General features: G+C 37.2%; 1 protein-coding gene across 3 annotated transcripts in view; it reads right to left on the bottom strand.

Annotated features, from left to right (window-relative positions):
* gpc5c (glypican 5c) overlaps positions 1 to 23,269 on the bottom strand; it is a 183,233-nt gene that overhangs the window by 25,956 nt on the left and 134,008 nt on the right. For all 3 annotated transcript variants that reach the window (XR_015097391.1, XM_086098478.1, XM_086098492.1), the window contains one exon: positions 6,390 to 6,528. Coding sequence is in view for 2 of the 3 variants with exons in the window: in XM_086098478.1 (XP_085954604.1) it covers positions 6,390 to 6,528 (139 nt within the window). In the remaining variant the exon portion in view is untranslated. The remainder of the gene's footprint in view (positions 1 to 6,389; positions 6,529 to 23,269) is intronic.

Here is a 23,269-nt window from a genome sequence, read left to right as displayed (position 1 = left end):
TTGGAATGTGGGAGGAAACCGGAGTACCCGGAGAAAACCCACGCAAGCACGGGGAGAACATGCAAACTCCACCCAGGAAGGCCGAAGCCCGGACTCGATTTCACGTCCTCTGCACTGGGAGGCGGACGTGCTAACCAGTCATCCACCGCGCCGCATGTATTTATGTATAGAACTTAATTATTTTATTTCATTACATTTTTAGTGTGGTACATCGTCGCGGTCATTGATTCATTATTTCTACCATTTCCATTGTATCAGTGGTTTATTTACTGCACCATGAAAAGAAGTACAGAACATAAGGTGCGGGGTGCAAATTCCAGTCTTTTATAGCAAACACATTCTTAGCAGTCAAGATGGCATTCTGAAATGCGAGTGTGGACAATGTTATGGGTGACAACACATACCACAGTGTTTTTATTGATATTGATTCAGCCGCGTTTATTACAGCCAAGCGTGAATGAAGAGAGGGCGCAGTGGGAGGCTGAAGCTGCAGGCGCGTTATGAGCCACGTGAGATACGGCCATCGGGTGCGATCCCAACCTGAGCTGCACAGAGCAGTTTCTGCTGCCGGTGCCTTTGGCAATACTAATTCAACAACTGAAACACATTTTTTTTTATGGAAAGAGCTTCAGGGTAAGCCATATTTGACAATCAAAAAAAAATAATCTATACCTTTGGTCAAGTCCACACGTGGAATTATGGACTGATGTAAAGTGTTGAAAATGATGCCGTTTTTGGGGTGTGCTGAAAAGTGACGATTTTGGCCCCACACCAGCGATATGCACAAACTGATCTATCTATCTCAAGGATGGGCAACTGGCAGCCCACGGGCTCACATACGGACCACACGCTGAGTGACCCCTTGATTAATTGAAAAAATACAAATAATAAAAAATAAATAGATACAGTAATTTCTTTGTTTATGGTTGTTGTTGTTTTTTTACAAGCCCAAAAAAAAAAAAAAAAAAAAAAACCCTGATGAATGTATCATATATGTTTTCTAGAAAGATTAGATAGCTCTTAACTCATTCACTCCCAGACGTTTTCACTGAAGCAACCCCCTTTGCTCCAGGTTGTTTTACTGGATTTTGACAAATTTTGCAAGGCCCACAGAATATTGTGTTCTATTGTTATAAAAACATGGAACCTACCAAAAGAAAGATTAGAGTCTCTTCTTTCATTAGGAATAAAGTAAATTTGTATCTTTTTCCGTTTTGCATCAATTAGCATTGGAATATAGCTAAGTTTATCATCATTATTCACAAATCTGTTTAAAACACTGGGGAAAAGAGCTTGTTGCAACATGGCCCTGGTTGATCTCTTATACTCTATTGCCACTTGCTGGCCGTTTTTGTAATAACTACCAATGCTTCAAGCATTCTCTTCAACAAAAAAACATATAAATACATCTTTGGGACCATGCTAATATTTAATATAGAATGTATTAATACGTTTTAGGGAGCAAATGAGCCAATATGAAAAGAAAAATGCACTGAGCTGTCACCGTGATACAAATGCAATTATGCCATCTAGTGGCAGAAATATGAACTCAACACAAATAAATATCACATTCATTCATTTTAACAAAATGTTATGAATTATTATGAAATTATTGTATCAATGACTAAAAGACGCAGCCATATTTCAACTAGTTGAACATTTTCTTCCACTTTTATGTTAAAGGTGCATGTCACAATATTGACGCAAATTGGAGTGTTAAAATAACCATATTTTTCACCCACACATGTTTTAAGAATTGTATAATGGACGCACTGCTGTGGCACAATGGCTGTTGCCTCTATTTCGAGTGACATAATGATCGGGTGTTCGGGAAAGCGCTGGGAAGGCGGAAGTGTTTGAGAGTGTTTCTACGAGTCCGTGGTAAAAGACGTGTGTGTGCCATAGCGGATATAAAAGTGTGTCAAAATAATAATAATTCAATACTGCCGTGCGACCCTCCGTCTCCCGGTGGCTCCTTTTATTCGACCATCGGGCCGAAAGTTTGGCGACATGCAACGGGAGTTGTCCACGGAGGTGACCGACCGAGGGAAAAATCTCCCCTGCGTCCCCGACTACGGTCAGAATACCGAGCAGGAAAGGATAACACTGTGGAGTGTGACAAAAGGGGCACAAGCGTCGCAGGAGGACGTGGATCAATAATGGAGCAATGTTAATATTGGAGTAGGTGGAAAAACCCTAAGAGGATGAAACGGGACCCACAGCTTGCTTTCTTCTTGCTAAAAAGGTACGACCTCGTCAAGAAAATGCAATAGGGTCTATTTATGATACACAATGCACAATAAAACTACCACGAACTGGGCGCGTGCACGTCGCTGGCTTCCATTCCGCTTTTCAACAGAGGAGTCGCAAATCTGCAAAAACTCAGTATCTTGCGATATGGACCTTAAATTTTTTTTAATTAAATTTAAATATTTTATTGTATATTTTATTGTACATTTAGAACAGATATAAAGGGTAGTAGGTAATGTCTGGTCGGTGCTGGATTTCACTTTTCCTTTCTTTTCTTTGATCCTTCCTCGGGTCTCCTGACAACCTCACGACTCGAGCTGGATTCTGAAGTATTCGGTTTAGGTGAACGGTATGGGATTTTTTAATAGGTTTTGGGTGAACTAATGAGTACACACTCACAGGCAGGCAAACATGCACACGCACATTCTCACGCACATACTAACAATAAAAAATAAATAAATAATTGAATTAAGAAAAAAGAGAGAGCAATGATGATGACACGTCGAATCGGTAAAATTACCGAATGAACAATACTGAGCTCTCTCAAGAAAACAAACAAAAAAAACAACAAGCAAAGGCCAGTCGGCTTGATTCAACCTTTGCGGATACGTCTTGTTTTAGTTTAGAATTAAAGCGTTGTAGGACACATTAATAAGTTAGTTTGTGGCATTGTGAGACTTTTCCCACAACATTAATGCTCCAATATCGCTCGCGTTGTGAGGTCAGATTTATATCTACGGGGAGTTTGGTTGCAGACAACTTGTATGGCTTCTTATCAACACAAACCCAATACGTGTGCAGCTTTACACAACAACCTTGTTGTTTAATTTATTTGAGCACAGTAGACACAAACCATCTGCACACAAAATGTGTGAAATCCATTTGCTTAGTATGCAGGAGGTCCGGCAGTGCGAGACACATGCTTCCCATCTCCTCGGCGAGACTTCCAACATTTCTATCGCATCCAAGTGATAAAAGCGACAGTGAGTCTGCTCTCTGTAGATTAGTAACGTTCATTAGTTTGCTAATGAAGTCTCTCTTGCCAGAACAATGGGCGGCCATGCCCCCTCTTTTAACATGGACCTCGGGAGTTTGTCACACCAAACAGATGGAAAGGAAAATGACTCTACAATTGCGAAAATGACCCCAAACTCTTCTAAAAGATGAACAACTGTATTTAAGTCAAGATTAAAAAAAAAAAAAAAAAGGAAAAAATTAATTGTAAAAGACAGATCGTACTATCATTTTCATTTCAGCCTTGATTTTAGTACATAGACATTTTCATAAGGTAACATTTTGTCGGTAAAATAAACTAAATGTTCACTGATTGGTCTACCGGCCTCACCAAGTTATTGATTTGTACTTAACGCACGCAGTGAAGGATTTTGTTCCGTAAATCTCACTCACACAGTGGCTTTGATGGATTTCCCCCTGCTGTTAGCATAGCGCGGCGCTGCTACCGATAGAGCGAGAAGAAAGGCCAGCATGTTTCATCCACATGGCAACAAGGAGCCGGGCCGAAAGGATTCGTCCAGGGCAGTGTGGAACTGGCAGTTTAATGGCTATTGATTGTTCAAAAGGGCTACATGGTCAAACTACTGCATTAAGTGACGTTCGGGATTCAAAGTGAGGGAACAATAATTATTCATTTGAATATTTGTTTTTACTGGTGGCTGGATTCGTACACTAAATGCACTTTCACAAATTTGTTTATCACTTTACCCGCCGAATTCTGAATCCATTTGAATGGATGACTGATCGTTAATTTGCAGAAAAATCCAGTTTGATCATTAAGTGACTTTTATAGGGCTTTTTTTCTGCAACATATGTTGTCCAAAGCATTTTACCCTCATATTCACTTTTTTGAAAACATATCAGAGTATAGAGCAGCCGCGCCAAATTTTCCATTTTAGCTTAAAATAACTTACTTTAAATGGACAGTGTGCAATATTTGCCGCCATCTAGTGGTGAAATAATTTCTTCGTTAAAAAAAATTAAAATGATGTATCAGTTTAGCGTCGTTTAAAAAAAAAAAAAGATCGTAAGTCTAGTAATCGCTAATTATATTACATAGGCTACAGTCGAACCCAATGTGTTGCCGCTTATCTTCCACAGCTGGGGGCTTGCAGGTGGTCGTCGCTGAGTTCCCTGATTCGGGCTCTCGCCGCTTGTCACCTTCTGTTTCGCTTTAGCAAGCTTCTACTAGCTTTTTCCTACCAGCTCCTCACGCTAGCCGGTTTTGTTAGCCACTGCGGCCTATGGCTCCGACTAACTACCGCTAGCCGCTCTTGTTAGCTGCTCCGGCTAAATCCAGCTCGCTTGGTCTTTAGGCGTCGCTTGCCAGGGTTCTCACCGGTCGCTCACTGCTCACATAAAATAAGAACTAGTAGTAGGCTTGTGAAGTGTGGTCTCTCTGAGTCACCGTAGTGATTTGGCTGCATTCTATTATATAGCAACATGTAGCGGTGAACTTTTACACACTGTCACTTCAACCTCCAAAATCCCTGGCAGAACACTGGCCAACGGCAGAACCCAGGTTGTTTTTCCATTTTTGGTAAAGTTTTAAATCAATCTGTGTCGTCCATCCATGTCGAGTTTGTCATAGCAGCTAGCTTGCGCTAAGCTAACCCGGGGTAAGGTTTGTCTCTCCAGTCCTGTGTCCAAATTTGCAAACCTTTGTGGATAGCGCTATTGGCCAAAAGCAAAGTAACAAAAAATGTATACACTTCCTAGATGGGCTTTATTTACTGATTGCTTAAAAACAGTTTTACCATAAATATATACTTTCTATTATGTCTCTTACTATTTTTAAAATGTTATATAAATTCTAGGTGACGGGTTATTTCAGCATGAATTGTGGGCCTTTAAAAATTTTTTTTTTAATTTAATTTTCTTTTTTACTCCTAGCCATTTTCACTGAAGCAACCCCATTCACTCCCGGCTGTTTTACTGGATTTGGACAGATTTTGCAAGGCCCGCAGAATATTGTGTACTATTGCTATAAAAACATGGAACCTACCAAAAGAAAGACTAGAGTGTCTTCTTTCATCAGGAAAAATATATATTTCTATCTCTTTCCATTTTGCAGCAATTAGCATTAGACTATAGCTAAGTTTCATCATTATTCACAAACCTGTTGAAAACACTGGCAAAAAGAGTTTGTACCAACATGGTTCTGGCTGATCTCTTATACTCTACTGCTACCTGCTGTTTTTTTTGTAATAACTACCATTGTTTTACGCTACTCCTCAAGTCAGAAGCTGCATCAAAGCCTTCTGTATGCTTTAGCAGAAAAAAAGGAAAAAACATATTAAAAAACTTATTTATAAATTTTGGGGTTTCAATTAGTTAAAATAGTTGTCTAGTAATTTGATAATCGATTACTTGTCGATGAATCGATTAATTTTGACAGCATTATGTCATCATTATTTACAAATCTGTTTAGAACTGTGGGTAAATGAGCTTTTTTTTCATCATGGCCCTGGTTGATCTATTTTGCTCTGCTGCCACCTGCTGGCCGTTTTTGTAATAACTACCATTTCTTTAATTATTCTATGCAGTTGAGAGGCTGCATCAAAGTCTTCTGTATGCTCAAGCATAAAAAAAAAACATTCAAAAAATTTAGAAATATGTCTTGAGGTCACTTAAAACAATTAAAATAGAACGTATTTATAAGTTTTGGGGAGCAAATGAGTTTTTAATGTATTTATTTTTACTTTAATTTTGGTATTTTATTGACTGTTTTTTTTTTTATAGTTGGTTTTACTAGATTTTGTACATGTATGATAGTGTGTGGATCTCAATTGACAGCACTTTGGAAAGGCTTGTTCATAAAATGTGCTATAAAAACTAAAGTGGATTGGATTCAGCTGTGTAGTTTTAGATAGCAATGTAATGTGCTGTACGTTTGCTCCGACTCTAACTCGTTTATGGATTAGACTGTCATAGAAAACAATATCAAAGCTAACACAAGCCCGAACAACACCGCACTTTCGTTGCGTGTTCACCCAAAAGACGGCAGGCTTGTTGTGTCAAGTTCTGAAGAAACTCCTGAGATCCATTTGAGAGACGTCGGGGTGTGTTTTCCAAGTTGTTCCGCATGCACGCAAACGTGTGGGCTTCGTGTGCGCGCTACTCACGGGTTGCGTCTTGACCGTCTCCCGAGGCTTGACATCCGTCTTCGTCATCACAATCTGCGGCGCTGCCCTCCGTCTCCCCGCTGCCCAGCTCCTCCCAGGCCTCCATCTGGCCCAGATTCGGAAATCTCTCCTGGGTCTCCTGCACCACAAAGCCGACGACAAAGAGCTTGTTACATGCTGGAAGAGCAATGATCATTTGACGCAACAATTTTGTCATGTGAGAAATAATCCTGATCGCTCAACAGCAATTGATTTCATATTGCTCTGCATGACATGGCCTTATGAAATCGTATAGTACATAGGAATGCTATGGATTCCTGGTTTGACGGTTTGTTGTGGTTTTAAGAAGTCAAGGTTTCAATAACGGCTAATATTGGCTGTCAGGGCAACATTTAATATATATATATATATATATATATATATATATATATATATATATATATATATATATATATATATATATATATATATAACATGATTGGCTGCTTGCAGAGTTGAGTAAACGAGCCGCCACTTTGAAATTAATTGCCTCCAAGTAACTTTTTTTCCCTCCTTTTCCGTGAGCAGGGAGGGGAGGGGTGAGAAGCTAGCCACAGTGGGAGGGAGATAAAAGAGACACGACTCTGTTAAGAGGCATTGTCCTAAAAAAATGTAATAAAAAATGTTCTAGCGGATACTACAACATGAGTAGCCCACGGTTCTGTTCTAAAAATAGTTTACCAGAGATAGGACACTGTTACTTACTAATTCAAACAGAAGGAGGTTCATATTTATGTATTTATTTATTTAAACCTAAGATTCTTCTGTACCAAAAGTTCTATATGTTAAAACATAAAATTTATTATGTTGGGGATTTTTTATTTTATTTACCCATATATAGGGTACATATATATATATTAATATATATATATATATATATAATGATAATTTTAGGCCTATAATTTTAATATGTGTGATACCATGATATTTTTCACGGTTATTATATCGTCAAAATAAAACATATAATATCGGCCCATGCTTAAATTAATAGTATGCACACTATAGTAGGCTGTGCAAGTGTTTAAAGAAGGTGTGCGGTCCTAATATTTGACAGATGTATTTATTTTTACAGTTAATAACTATTTTAGTCTGATACTCAGACTCAGATTTATTGTTGTCACAGAATGAAATGTCAAAATGCACAGCATGGAATAAAAACACAGAATAGATTTTAAAAACATACTTTAAAAAAAAACAATAACAATAATGAAAAAAAAAAACCCACTCATTTAAAACATCAGGTGTGATGTAATTCCACTGTTGACCACTAGATGGCAAATTTAATTTGGGATGGTGTAAATTAGAAAGAATAAGAACAAAACAGGAAGAACTGTATTTCAGCACATCTTAATTTTTTTGAAAATTATTGAACGTCATCTGCTGTAATCCTGCTTTTTACGCCTACAGGAAGTCACAGTCCAACTTTATAATGTACATCCTTGGGCATCATGTTTAAGTGGGTTTGTATTATTTGAAATGTGTTTAATGACCTTAAACACATTAAGCGCTGTGAATGCTATAAAACATGCCGAGAGCCATATTTCAGTATATTCTATATTGCAGGTCTGGAATGTAACCCCGCCATGCAGGGTGATTGCTGTATAGTGTAACTTCCACCGAGTCAAGGTTTGCTCTTTAGGAATTTTCCTCTTCATGTTTTTTTTCTGGTTGAACTGATACTTTGCTAGTCAAGTTTTTTTTGTTGCTTTTGCCACAAAATGGTTGAATCCCTATCCCTTACGAATAGCAATGAATTATTATATGCCATTTGCACATATATAAGTTGCCTATTTTTAACATGAATGCCATGGCAAATTCAAAGAAATTCTAACTTTTACGCTTTCATTCACCCGATGTTTGAAGAATCATTTAAAAAAAAGCAGAATAAGACATTTCATTTCATCGTAGGCAGGCAGTGTCGTTCATAAATTATGAAAAGAACTGGCAGGGAAAATATTTAGTCGAGCTGCCAACAACGTGACATGAGCAGTCAAGCAATGTTTAAAAAGTAACGATGGAGTGGTTTAAGAAGTGGTACGGCGCGCTGAAGACGAACAAATCAAAGACATGGCTTTTTTTTTTTTGGGGGGGGGGGGGGGTTCATTTCATTTGAACTACACAATAAAAGCTGAAGTTGTGAAGTCACAGAGATAAATGTGTCCAATAACAGAGATATCGCAGTGATTTAGAAAAGAAGAAAAAGGATAGGAAAATGAATTTTTATATGTTGCTTGTGCAGCTCAGGAACAGCCTCGACAAACAAAAAACAGATTGCACAATAACTGATTTTAATCACATAACTGCAGCTGCTTTCACAGTCAAATTGGCGCATCAGGATGTAATAGAGCCAGGATTTATGTAACCGGGACATTGCTGTATCTAAAGTGCACATCCAAACAAACTATAGCGGAGTACCCTGGACGATCCCTGGACCAGACCGGAGTTCCGCTCGGGTTCCTCGTGTGAACTCTTCGCAATAGGACATGCACGTGTGACGGTATCGATCGCTTTGAGTTTCCCTAGACACACGCCGATGGGACTCCGTTGCTTGCTGTGAGGCCACGCCTCTAATTGCTATACACGACACGGCCCTTGTGATCGCTTGATCTTCGTGGATTGCCCACTCATTTACACACCAATTATTTACAGGCACTGCAGAGTCCCGACGGTAGCACTGCCTGGGTCAATGCTAATGTCCTGACCTGTCCGCATATAAACAAATTCTAACTCAAATGCAAAGTTTTTATTTTTTGGTTGTTTTGCTCGGTTCTGTCATTTCTTTGTAAGCTGCAATATAAAGTTTATGAAACGCTGCTGTTGTACTGTATGGCAAAAAGATCCACGCATTGTAGTTCAGTGATTTGCTGTACGATTTCAACTGTCAATCAAAAAATGCATTAGCTTTTTCCATTTTTAGTATACACTACACTGGAAACTTATAAAATATAATCATTGAATAAAGTATTTGATAATTAATAATTTCACAAATAGTGAACATCCACATCTCTCTCTCTCTCTCTCTCTCTCTCTCGCTCTCTCTCTCTCTCTCTCTCTCTCTCTCTCTCTCTCTCTCTCTCTCTCTCTCTCAAAATTTATAAAATATAATAATTGAATAATGTATTTGATAATTAATAATTTCACAAATAGTGAACATCCACATCTCTCTCTCTCTCTCTCTCTCTCTCAAAATTTATAAAATATAATAATTGAATAATGTATTTGATAATTAATAATTTCACAAATAGTGAACATCCACATCTCTCTCTCTCTCTCTCTCTCTCTCTCTCTCTCTCTCTCTCTCTCTCTCTCTCTCTCTCTCTCAAAATTTATAAAATATAATAATTGAATAATGTATTTGATAATTAATAATTTCACAAATAGTGAACATCCATATCTCTCTCTCTCTCTCTGAAAACTTATAAAATATACTAATTTAATAATGTGTTTGATAATTAAGAATTTCACAAATTGTAAACTCTCTCTCGCTCTCTCTGAATATATATATATATATATATATATATATATATATATATATATATATATATGTACCTGTGGTTAGAAATCAGAAATACATTGATTAATGTTATCAGCCAGTGAAAACACCCTTTTCCTTTGTCACCATCTGGTTCTTCCTTGACAATCACACCATGTTTTTGTGGTTAAATTATTATTATTTTTAAATAAAATAAATAAATAATAATATTACAGCAAAACCTATTACAAGGTTGCAGTTTTTCAGAGACAAAAACACAATGTTCACAACCGAAACATAAGCAGAGCTGCAGTGTTGCAGGATGCATCGCTTAGCATTAGCGAACAGCTCATTATCCTGGATGCCAGAAATTTTGTGAGTCCATCCCCCGTACTCCGCACCTTACACACATGCTGCTGAGCTGGGAAAAAAAAAACATATGAATGCCATCTTAGATAATGAGTGTAAAAGCACCTTCTACAAATTGTATCGTCAATACTAACATACAAGTACACGTTTAATTTAACTCCTGGGAGCGCAAAATTTGAGAGAAAGACACACGATCAACAGGCTCAGATGAAAACATAGGGTTCAATATTTTTGCTCCCGGATGATATGAATCATGTCTCATTACAGCCGTAAGCAATTTCCATTTCTCTTTGCAGTTTTCTCTCTCCCGGCATGGGGGCCAACTAATGGGACCACCTGCTGACCCGTCTTCCTGACCGACAACATGAAGTTACTCTTTGTTCCATCACTTCACGTCAGACAAGAAGCTCTCCTGACACAACAACAAAGGCATCCTTTTCAGAAGGTCGGAGAGTAACGCGAATGTTTGACGTGAATGGAAAGTGGAAAGCAAAAAAAAAAAAAAAATGCTTGCCGTGTACGTTTGGTTTAGCGCAAAGAAGCTGACAAGGTCAAGCTTTCGTTTAGTCTTAACCGGACAGAAAAAGTCAACTGAAACCGTCTTGGTGTCGTAATCCACTTTTGAAAAATCTCCCAAGATGATAAGATTTCAAAGAAATATACAGTGTTTTTTTTGGTTTTTTTTAGAGCGGTATGTAAGGATTTGCTCAAATACGTGCTACTTTTTCTTCTATTGTGGAATTAAAGAGTGTAAATAAACACATAAATCACTCAATACTTCAATTTAACACGCTACTCCAAATGATCAAGTATTGTATTGAAATTTTTTTTTTTTCCTCCGCCGCAATTGATTGTGTTCACAGCAACAAGTCGACATACCGAGGCAGACAGGAAAAATAATTTATGTTTCTGTACCAGCTAGCTAAATTGATCATTGTGACGTTTTAAGAAACAAACAAAAAAAAAAAGGTGAAAGGTCATAACATTTGATTGTAAATTCCAGGCAGACGCGACAAATGTGCCATATGAATAAACCTACCTTGACTTGTGTATATTGCATATCATACAATTTATTTTTATTTTCATAATTATTCAAGTAAGTTTACCAAAAAAATTGAAAAACTGTGAGACACGTGATTTTCAGCAATCAGACACACAGAACGTACCCGATGTTGGAATATTCAACATTTATTCATAATTTAAAAAAAAAATCACATTGATTTCATATCATAGAACATTTTTCGTAGGTCTTGATAACCATAACACTATCAAAGTTTACTTGCCAAATTTGGGTTGTGAAAAATTGTGATATTTATTTTTTTAATCGCCGTGTTTGTTTGCAGTTAGCAAGCTAAAGCCCCGATCCCGCTGAACTACGAAAATTGCCGAAATCTGCGAATGTTGAATTAGCAAAATAGGAGGTTGTCGTCTCTGTAATTTTGCAACATATCTACGACGTGTTTGCGATGTAAAAGCGACATTTGAGACAATGCACGACTTAACGTAAAATTGGAGTCAAATTGACCCACAAAACGTTTCGTTTCCTTTTTAATTAGAAGATGTAATTATTGGACATTTGTATCCAGTCAGTCATCGCCGTGATGCATTTGCATATATATATATATATATGTAATATATTGACATCATATAGATATCAGTCAGGTTTTTCATATTCTTCCTTGGAAAAAGAAAGGGGGGAAAAATACATTTTTAGAAGGGACTGGAGCAGAGTGAATGAAATGAATGAAAACCGTGACTGATCGTCCCCCAAATTTATGAGTACAACATGTAATCATTGTCTAAAAATATTAGACCAAAACTTGCAATCATTTGGATAATATTTAAGACCGAATAATAATAATAATAATAATAATAATGAACGCTTTCGAATATTATCAAGAATGTTGAGCGTTCCGTTCTAATATTTCCAGGTTATGATTACCACATTTTTTTTAAGTTTTTTTTTTTACATAAAGTGACGTAATGTTTTGTGTTTAGCGGCCGGGAGTCATCACAACGTGAACAATAATATTAATAATGATAATAATAATAATAATAATAATAATAATAATAATAATAATAATAATAATAATAATAATAATAATAATAATGAACGCTTTTGAATATTATCGAGAATGTTGAGAGTTCCGTTCTAATATTTCCAGACTATGATTACCACATGTACTCATAAATTTTGGTGATAATCAGTCGTGTTTTTTTTTTTTTTTTTTTACATTAAGTGACGAAATGTTTTGTGTTTAGCGGCCGGGAGTCATCACAACATGAACAATAATATTATTATTATTAATAATAATAATAATAATAATGCAAATTTAGTTCTTATATTTATTTTCAGACTATCAATTAGCACATCTATGGATACATTTTGGCAACAATCAGTCACGCTTTTCATTCATAATGCCACCAAAACCTGTGACAGTTTTTTTCTTTCCTTAATTCTCAAAGGAAGTATATATGAATGGTATGAGTATGAGTATCTAAATGATGCCAATACTTGACGACGCCACGGGAATTTTATAGCACAATATAGTCCGGGATATAAGTCGGAAACGAACAGGGGGCCCTTGCACACATTATAGCGATGACGCGCCGCACAAAAAAAGTCCAATATGACAGCGTACGACATGATCATCATTTTGACGCTTAATCGGCCTAAACCTTTTTTTCAGGGAGACGGATGCCATTGATAGAGCCTATATTCCCGCGCAGCAACATCTGCATGCGTTCTGGAGGAATATCACCCTGCTTGAGCACATTGAGCACTTGAAATATGATTTCAATGCGTGTGCTGTTCCAGACAGAGCCGCACTTTTCCAAACACAGTGCACTCGAAAACGCTCTCTCGCCGTAGTATATGGCCGTCAGAGTGAATTTACGAATGGGACCTCGTAAAGAACTTTGCTGACATATTTATGACAAATTACGACGGGATTACGAGCAAATGCGTATGTTGGTGAAACAATGGATTCACGAGGTTTAATAGCGACAACTACGAATAACCCCGAACACAAATGAGACATATTCCGGTCGAGAACTTTCGCAACGCTCGCAACTCAGCGGGATAGCGGCTTAAGACAAAAAGCAAGACGAGTTCCGGACACAAATGATTTGATGAAAGATGTTTTACACTAGCAACCCGTTTCAACCAAAAGATAAATAGAACATAACTTTTGCTGCCACAAGACAAACATTATGATGTTGAACGCAGCCGATATCCCTCCACCCATCCAGGCACAAAGTAATTGTACGCCTCCGGGTTCTTGATAGCATCAAAGGTCCTCCCAAGTGTAGGCGCTCTTCTTTACAATGAAATCATTTAAAACGTTGTGGTAGCTCACTTAGTAATGTGGTGGCTTCCTTTGATCAGGGCCGATGGTGAAAGTCCATAATAGGGTTCTTGCCCTCCAACCAACTCCGGCTTTTGGAGATAGCGGCTCAGAACGGCTCAATTCCAATGAGTCGCAGTAACATACTCTCCTAGGGATGTTTTTTTTTTTGCTATAATTGTCATATTTTCCCACCATTTAAACCATAGGTGTCAAACTGCCGCCCTCGAGGTTTTTGGAGGTTTCCCTCTTCCAAGTTTGAAACGAAACGCTAACCGAAAACAACGCTCTCTCCGTGTACTTCTTTTGATCGTTTGCCCTCCAGCAGGCTAAGCGGTAGCTAACCATTCTGGATAAAGTGAAGTCAGCGAGAAGGGTCTATTTTGTTCTTTTATGCGGCTTAGTAGATTGAAAGATTGAAACACTCGAGGGGTTGAGCAGGTTTACTACTCCCCATTGACATTTAAAATTCTAGTTGACTAAACGCTAATGAAGTATTTTTTGGCAACTCATGTTCCAAAAGGTCAATTTACAGAAGACTTTCGACTCGCCTGTCTGCTGCGGTTGCCAAATTATAACACTCTGTTGAGCTGTAAAATGGCCGAAATCTTCATATAACTGTAGATAAGAATAGCATTTAGCCTTGCTAGCTTAGCTTTGGCTATTTAGTCACGAGTTTCTCAAATATTTGTACCAGCGAGAGCGCAGGACTGCTGTTGAGGAGCGAGGGCAGCGTCACAAAGTGAAGTGACATCTCTGATGCTATTTTATGTCCAATAACTTTATTCATAACACAACACGCCACAAGAACAAACGCGCTAACGTGTATTGGTTTTATGACACGGTGTCGCAAAACACTTGGCATTAGCCGGCTCAAAAATGACACCGGCAGCACTTGCAAAATATATCGTCAAGTACCGGTACAGTAAAAGCACAAGTGAAATAGATATGGTGAAATCACAGTAATGGTATTTTTTTGGGAATAATGGTGAGTTATATTTTTAATTGTACAGTTCGATGCCACTCTGTCAAAATATATTTTTTACGTCAAACGGGTCCATGGCGCAACAAAGGTTGGGGACTGCTGTATTGTGCTGAAAATAAATACATTAAAATAAAATAAAAATCAATGACATCCTTGATTAATTGAGTTCAATGGGACTTTTATCCGATTATAATGGAATACCAATAACTATAACTAAAATAGAAAAAAATCCTGAATGAAACAAAAACAAAACTGCTTAAATTCTCACTTTGAAGTCAGAATTCTGAGAATAAAGTCAGAATCCTGCCAACCTTTTTTTTTTCTCTTCACTGAACCTAATCCTCTTCTGTACATCTATGATATTTATTTGACAAAGTTGAAAATAAAGGAATTTTTTTTAGTTTGTTTTAATAAACCAAGATGTATATTTTATTTTTATTTTTATTTTTTTAACTTTGATATGAGAATTCTGAGAATAAAGTCAGAATCCTGCCAACCTTTTTTTTTTTCTCTTCACTAAACCTAATCTTCTTCCGTATAGATGAGCTTTCAGGTTTCATTTTAAATATGTTTTTGGGTTAATTTTACTTTACAACACTTAATGACCTTTTTTTTTTTTTTTTTAATCTAGCACTCAAGAACGTATATAAAAAAAACACTATTTAAAACTAATTAAAAAAAAATAATACTAAAAACAAAATTTAAAAAAAATCACAAAACTTAGTTTATTTGTACAACATTTAAACTGTAAAATGTAAATGTTCTCGCACAGCTGTCTGAAAAGAAGCAGATGGATCCTTTCACTCTTGTGTGACTGACGCCGTTGCACGCCTTTGAGCTTGCTGCTAAACTTAGCGCGACGTGATTCTCACTTGTTAGCAGTTCACGGCGTGAACATTGCAGGTGTATACAACTGGGAAATTGAAAAGAATGATCGATACGCCACCCACCCTTCAACCAGGAGCGCAATGCAATGTCTGTTCGCAGCCTCAAGTGAGGGAAAAAAAAAGGAACAAAACATGTGGTTGAATCTGTGTTAAAAATCTAAAACAGATAAACTGTTTAGCAAAATGAGTGGAAAGTCACACAGGTAGATTCTGAAATATGAGGCGGAATAATGGTTCGCTAGGTCAAACTTTCAGCTCTTTCATTGATGAAGAGTTCAATTTTCATTAAATAAACATCGTGAAGTGTTTAAAAATTGCATTTTGTAAAAAGTAGTCAACAAAGATGTCAGTAATTACCTCGGAATATAGCCAACCAATCGCTGATTACCTCGCCGGTAATTTGTTGTTTTGATGAATTGATTGTTTTAATAAGGGGGAAAAAAGCACATTATAATTTTGTAATATAGAATAATTAAATAGAATGTAAAGAATTAAACGTATTATGTATCATGCTTGAAGGCTGCAATCCAATTAATTGTGCTGCTCCTTTCCTCCCTCCCTTGGCCACCAGGAGGCAGCACTCATGCAGACAAAAACGGAGAACAGTACTACTTCTTCTTCTACTGTAGGGAATCAGTAAGATGCTGTAATATTCATCATTTTTTTGTAGAACATACAGAATATAAGCCTGTGAATATAGTTGTTAAATTACCGTCATTTTAAGTGAATATTTTTTTAATTTTTGTTGTTTTAAAATCACCTTTTAATATAAGTTTTTTTTCTCTGTACTTATGTATACTACAGTCGCCCGATTTGCTGGCATCCTTTATTATACTGGTCAACTTTTTTTTGTGTGTATGCCAAAGATATTTTAATAATTTCTGGATAATTATGGGCTCCTGACTGACAATGACATCCATTTTGTTTCTTTGAATTGGCTCTAGTTTTAGCGATATTGATGTTTTTCATTTGGGAATATCAAAAATGCGTGTTGTTTATTGTACAATAAAAGGTTACATGCTTGTTGTTTACTGCTAATTTTCTGAATTTTTAAGTAAATGGGCTGCTTTTTAAATAGCTATGGAGTTAAATTAGGGTCAAAAGTTTTGTACTTGAAAAAATAAAACTTGAAACTGAAAATTGTCGTGTTGATCTTGAATTTCGCAAAATATAAAAAGGTATTCAAAATAAAAATAAGCGAGTGAAACGTTTTTTTCGGGTCAAAATTAAGTTTGATTCACTTTGGTCATTCCTTTGAATAAATTATTTATTTTCACTTTTTGCTTCCAAAGCACTTTTGTGCAGTTGTCACTCATGACTCCACGCCCCGCTCAGTTGACACCACGCCCCCACGCCCCCACGTAACATTCAGGTCAAAAGTCTGAAACTGAAAAAAAAAGAAGATTTGAAAGTGAAAAAAAAGATCTGAAAGTGAAAAACGATTTGAAAGTGAAAAACGATTTGAAAGTGAAAAAAATTAATTTGGAAACCCTACAAAATAAGATCTGAATCTGAAAAGAAAAAAACATGCAACTGAAAAAAATAAGACCTCGAATGTCAAAATATACACACATATTTTTAATACCTTTATATATTTAACGCGACAATTTTCAGTTTCAAGTTTTTTTCCAAGTACAAAACTTTTGACTCCACATATAGCACTTTAAACGACACCATATGGTGCCCAAAGCGCTTTACAATATAAGCCTCACATTCACCTCTTCACACACACATTCATACACCAATGGTGGACTGCTGCCACGCAGGGCGCTGCAAGGTCCACTGGGAGCAAATCGGGGTTCACTGTCTTGCCCAAGGACACTTGGGCATGGTCCCCGTGGGTGAGGATCGAACAACCTCACGGTGGGAGACCACCACTCTACCACTGAGCCGTGCCGCCCCATTTTATTTGAAAAAGGATTTGCATGTAGAAGTTTCTTCGAATATATAAATCAATTTTACTTGACTTGAAAAGACAGATACAACTTTATCAAAGTTGTAGCATAAAGAGAATACCAAAGTAATAAGTTCCATTAACACTTTTTTAAAAACAGGAATAGGGAATATCTCCAAAAGTCAAGCTAATTTGGAAAAAACTATGTCATTTTCAGATTCTTAGACTTTAAAATAACCTTAAACTAGGGCTGCTCAATTATGAAGAAAATATTAATCAGAATTATTTTAGTTATAATTGAAATCATGATTAGGACGATCATTAGTTTTTTTGGTACAAAAGAAGAAAATGTTTAAATGAAAACATTTTCCCAGGTTCAGAAAGTAAAAACCCTGCCACAGTTAGCCCTAGGTGTTAGCTAGCTAGCTCGTTAGCAGTGGCAAATCCAGGTCCAAAAAGTAAAAACCTTCAAATGTTTAAACAGAAAATTTTTCCCAGGGTCAGAAAGTAAAAACCCTGCCACAGTTAGCCCCATGTGCTAGCTAGCTAGCTCCCTAGCGGTGGCAAATCCAGGTCCAGAAAGCAGTTTGACTGATGCTAGTTAGCTCTCTAATAGGTAAACAAGCACCATGGGAGCTAGCTAGCTTTACTTTCTTCACCTGGATTTGCCACCTCTGTTTAAAACATTATAATCATGCAAGTTCCTTTTGGATGAAACAAAATGTATTAAATTAGTTATTTTAAAATTGTAAAAAGATGCAAATCTTTTTATTACGATTATGCTGGAATGTAATAATTGAAATTGTAATTGAATTTCGATTAATTGCACAACCCTACCTCAAACCGTTTCTTGGCATCAAAATGTGTGTTGACCAGTGTTATCTGTGTACGGTGTTTAGATCTGTGCTTTTATGATGTTTTGCAATATATGTTAGCATTAAGCTAAGTGGGACATTTTTTTAATGAGTTGTTAATTTTTTCATAAATATTTTTTTCCTGATTATGTTCTCATTTCAGCCTGTTGACAGCCTTTTCTGATTTCCTGCTTCAGCCTACTGAGGCAGCAACGTGATATTGTGAAAATGTATTGATTGGGGAGCTCACAGAAGACACGGTGACCTTTGTGAAAAAGAGATGAGGTATTTATACATTGCATTCATCAGGATGTTTTGGCGCTAACCGAAGATAGAGTGTGAAAAGAAAACTGTTTGCAGAAAGTCAGCGAGATGAACCCATTGACTTTTTTTTTTTTCCCGGCTTACACGCGTGCATGAGTTCACAATTAAACAGTCAGTTCGACAACAACGTGTTTTCACCAAGAGTATCCTGATAAGCGGTTGCGTATTGCGCTAATAAGAGTGCCTTGAAGTATTCGTTTAACACAATGGTGCTTGGCCCAGCTGTCCTTAAAGCATTATAATTAGAGAGGAAATCAATTAAGGCGCCGTTGCCGTGGAAACCAGAATTCTTCTGGGAGAAAATTGCTGCTTGGCTGTTGTCCAAAGCAGCTACTTTTGTTTTGAATATACAAAAGCAGGCAGTTTTTTTCGGACTTTCAACCCCCAATTGCGAGTTTCAAAGGAACACGCATGGAAATCATTTGGTGGTATCTCGACAACAATTCAAGTTTCTCCCAAGAGATTCCATGAAATAAGCACAATGTACCATAACCCACTGACTTATTCGGTATTTAAAATGTTTCAAAGCCAATGACGTGCGAAATTAAAGCCAAATTTCACCATCTGTGTCAAAGTGACAATAGCAAAAAGCTAATTCAGTACTCAACCGCTATATTGCACCCCCCGAGGTTTTCAGTGTCTTTTTCACAGATGTATATGATGAATAACATACGAAGGTAATTTGAGGAAAGGAGTTATTTCAGAAGTGTGTATGTAACTGGTAGTCTTTTACATGAACTCATTCACTGCCATTGACGGCTATAAACGTTCATTTTAACTATTTCTATTAGTTTAAATTGTTTTCCACTTTTTGTTAAAAATAGTATGAAAATCTAGAACTTTTTTAATTGTACATTTAGAACAGATATGACATTTGTGATTCATCGCGAGTTAACTAGTGAAGTCATGCGATTAATTACTATTAAAAACTTAAATCGCCTGACGCCCCTAATTATTAATAATCTATTCTTTTCTTTTTTCTTTTTTTATTCATTCACTGCCATTGATGGCTATAAACGGCAAAAAAATAATTTGAACTATTTCGATTTGCTTAAAAATTTTCCCCACTTTTGTTAACAAGAGTATGAAAACCTAGAATTTTTTTTTTGTACATTTAGAACAGATGTAAAATTTGTGATTAATCGTGATTTAACTAGTGAAGTCATGCGATTTATTACAATTAAAAAATTTAATCGCCTCTTGCTTTTAATAGCAAGCTAACGTGTCGATATAAGTTCATTAGTTGTACAGCAGTTGTAAATCACACTTTCCACATACAACTGATCATCATTGCCAGGTGGCTGACAGGGGTCGCAATTGGTAAAGTAACCAGTAGGTCACAGGTTCGAATTCCACCTCCGACTGTACATTGCAAATAATACAATTGCAAGTGATATCCATGCATACCAACTGACTATCATATCAGGAAATTAATTATAATTTCACTGAAATCATTAAATGTATGTCAGCTTTCAGCATCAGATGACACTTTGAACTCATTCACTGCCATTGACGGCTATAGATGTCAAAAATTTTCCACTTTTGTCAACAAGAGTATGAAAACCTAGAAATGTTTTAATTATAATTATAAATAAAAAAGTATTAATTAATCGTGAGTCATGCAATTAATTACAATAAAATTTTTGAATCGCCTGACGAGATAAAAAAAAAAGATTACTAAAAATTAGGGGTGTCAGTCGATTACATTTTGTAATCGTAATTAATCGCATAGATTCACTAGTTAACTTACGATTAATCACACATTTTATATCTGTTCTTAATGTACAATAAAAAATTCTAGGCTTCCATACTCTTGTTAACAATAGTGGGGAGAAAATGTTAAACTAATAGAAATAGTTCAAATGAATTTTTGACGTCTATAGCCGTCAATGGCAGTGAATGAGTTAAAAATAAATACACCATTAGCCATGAATTTGAACAAGTCAAGTTTGCTCAGTCCTTAGAGCAATTGCCTGCCACCGCGGAGAACCTGGGTTTGAACCCCGCTTGCACCTCATTTTAGTACATTCAATGGTTTGATACCAACTGATTATCATATCAGGAAAATGGATTATAATTTCTCTGAAATGATTAAATCCCACCTTAGACAGATTGCAGTTCAAGTTTAACCACAATTATAAAATTGTAATTTTCATATAATTTATCCTTCAATTTACTTCATAAGCACATGCATTCAAATCTTAGCATTCAGCTAATAGCATTTAGCATTTTCATGCAATTTCTGAATTGAAATTTGAACCTCATTCCTCATTCCTTGCCTATTTACATTTTATAGCATGTGCAGACAATTTATACTACATATGTATTAGCTCAACCGATGAAATAATGTATATTTAAGTGAGCTTAAAGATTTGGAAAGCAAATCACACTTGTTGAACGTCACCATTTTTTTTTTTTTACTTTTGAGGAAACTTTTTTTTTCTCGGAAGGTCTGGAGATTCTACTGAGGTTTGACTCTAAACTCAGTGACACATCATCATTATATTGATATATTTCCACGTAAATTAGTCGTAAAAAGCGATCCAGTGACTCGCATGGACAACTCCCTCGTTATTTTTCTCTTTTACAACAATGGAGATGATTACAAAATCAGAAACCAGAAATAGCGCAAATTGGGGAAAGATTTCTCAAGAGTTTGGCGTCATGCCTCGAGCACGTTCAAATAACGGTAGTGAGTCCCACACCCTCGCACTGCAAGTCAGTGCATGCTTGTGCTGGAAACCGTTTGTGACAGTTTATTGGCCATGAACTCCGGTAAGCATCGCGAGTCAATCACACCCATAAGAAATGCCTCGCACGCCTTGCACTTGTCAGGCGGAGCTGACTGTGTCTGTTTCAAGTATGTACATGCGAGTTTACTTTGGCTTCACTCCGGCAAATAAGAGATAGCGCCAATTGATGAATAACGTGTTATGTGAGTTCAGGTGCGAGGGTTGCACGAAACCTGATCATCTTACAGGACTTTGCTGACATGAACAATTCGTGTCAATTGTCGTCTTTGAAAATTGTGTGGTGCTATTTGAGGATAAAGAGCTTCAATATTTATCAACTGTAAAAGTCATAATATTTGTCGAATCCCAAATTTATAGGGGTGGGAATTTTTGATTCAATTCCGATTTTTGGGCCTGCGATACGATTCAGAATAGATTTTCGATTAAGAACTATTTTTGATTCAAAATGATTTGATTGACAATGATTTTTGCTTCAATCTATAGATGTGCAAGGAATTGTAATGATCTGCTCCAGTCTGACTCGCTAATGCTAATCAGCGCGCTACTCGCGGCACTTTTATCACTCAAAAGAACGGCTCCACACTGCAAAAAAACAACTTTTATTGGAATAACTTGATCGTGACTTTTTCCTTCTACTCTCTAATGTGGCTACAACTTAACAGTGTATTAGACCGCGTGGAACCACACTGCCCCTCAGTGGCCAAACCGGGTACAGCGTGAACAGCGCTCCCAATAAAGGCACACACAGACAAAGGCAAGACAGTATAAAATAATTTGAAGAAAATCGATTCTGAATCGTACAAAATGAGAATCGATTTTTTTGGCACACCCCTACAAATTTAGTGCAGTGGTGCATTCAGATACAAATTTAACATTTCCCATGATATTGACAAATTCCACCCTCAGCCCCAAAAAAATTGTATAAAAAATTGTATCAAAGGTATTTATTATTATTTATTTTTTTCAGAAAAATAGCACGTGTGTTAGCATTAGTATTAAGCAACAACCACCCCTAGAAACAACGCAAACAAACGTCCTCATCTTATGAGGACCCAGCATGTCCCCCCGATCGGCCGATCCAAGCGCTGACTCGCGTCTGCGCCTTTAAACACACTCGGACGCGGAACCTGGACCGGGGCAAGCGGCCAAAGCACACAGCAACACGCCAGTCAACCTCATCAATCACACACAACCGGCCAGTTCACAATCCGAGTGTGTGTCCAGCTCTCCTTCTGCCGCGGCCATTTCCAAGACTCGCGTCGAGGCGGCAGCGTGTCAGGGAGCAGAAAATAGACGTGCGAGAATGATTTGTCTGGCTTTTTTCCCCCCGCCTCGTCACTGAGTGAATTACAATTGACAAACCAACATATCATCTGGTTTTAATACTTCCAGTGGAAACAAGCAGAGCATTGTAAAGGAATTCCCGTTCTAAACAGCTGGACGAATGGCTGGGAATCAAAAATCCACTTTGAGACATTTATTGTTCACGTTAGCGATATTAGCAGACAGCGAGGCAGACGATAGTCAGAGAAATACACAGACGAGGACCTTAACTCCATTAAGGAGCCGTTTTACGGCGGGTCGAGAGATTAGGTTTGGTTCCGCGTGTTATTATGAGCTTTTATATATTTGACTCAACATGGAGATGTTGCGGCAGCTGATAAACGACGGCGTGTGCGCGGTCCACCTTGCAAACCCGTCTGCCGCAGGAAGTGCAATCCAAGCGTTCCGCCCGGAATGCAAGCGTTTGATTTTTGTCGCTTTCCATGCGAGGAATTCTGTACGAGGGGGACGTCGCGGGTGGGTGAGGAGGCAACGGTGCGCGCTACATCAGCGGCATCGCTTTGCACGATCCTCTTACGGCCGCACAGCCCTGCGTGTAACTACTTTCCGGCAGGTCAAAATATACGTCTTAACCTCACTATAATCCTCAAAGTGGAGGTTATTCAAATTTGA

The sequence above is a fragment of the Leptonotus elevatus genome, chromosome 1 (genome assembly GCF_054856555.1).
Source record: "Leptonotus elevatus isolate MCC_2025b chromosome 1, RoL_Lele_1.0, whole genome shotgun sequence".
NCBI classification, from domain to species: domain Eukaryota; kingdom Metazoa; phylum Chordata; class Actinopteri; order Syngnathiformes; family Syngnathidae; genus Leptonotus; species Leptonotus elevatus.
The sequence above is the reverse complement of the archived record's forward strand: the minus strand, read 5'-3'. Positions and strand labels throughout refer to the sequence as shown.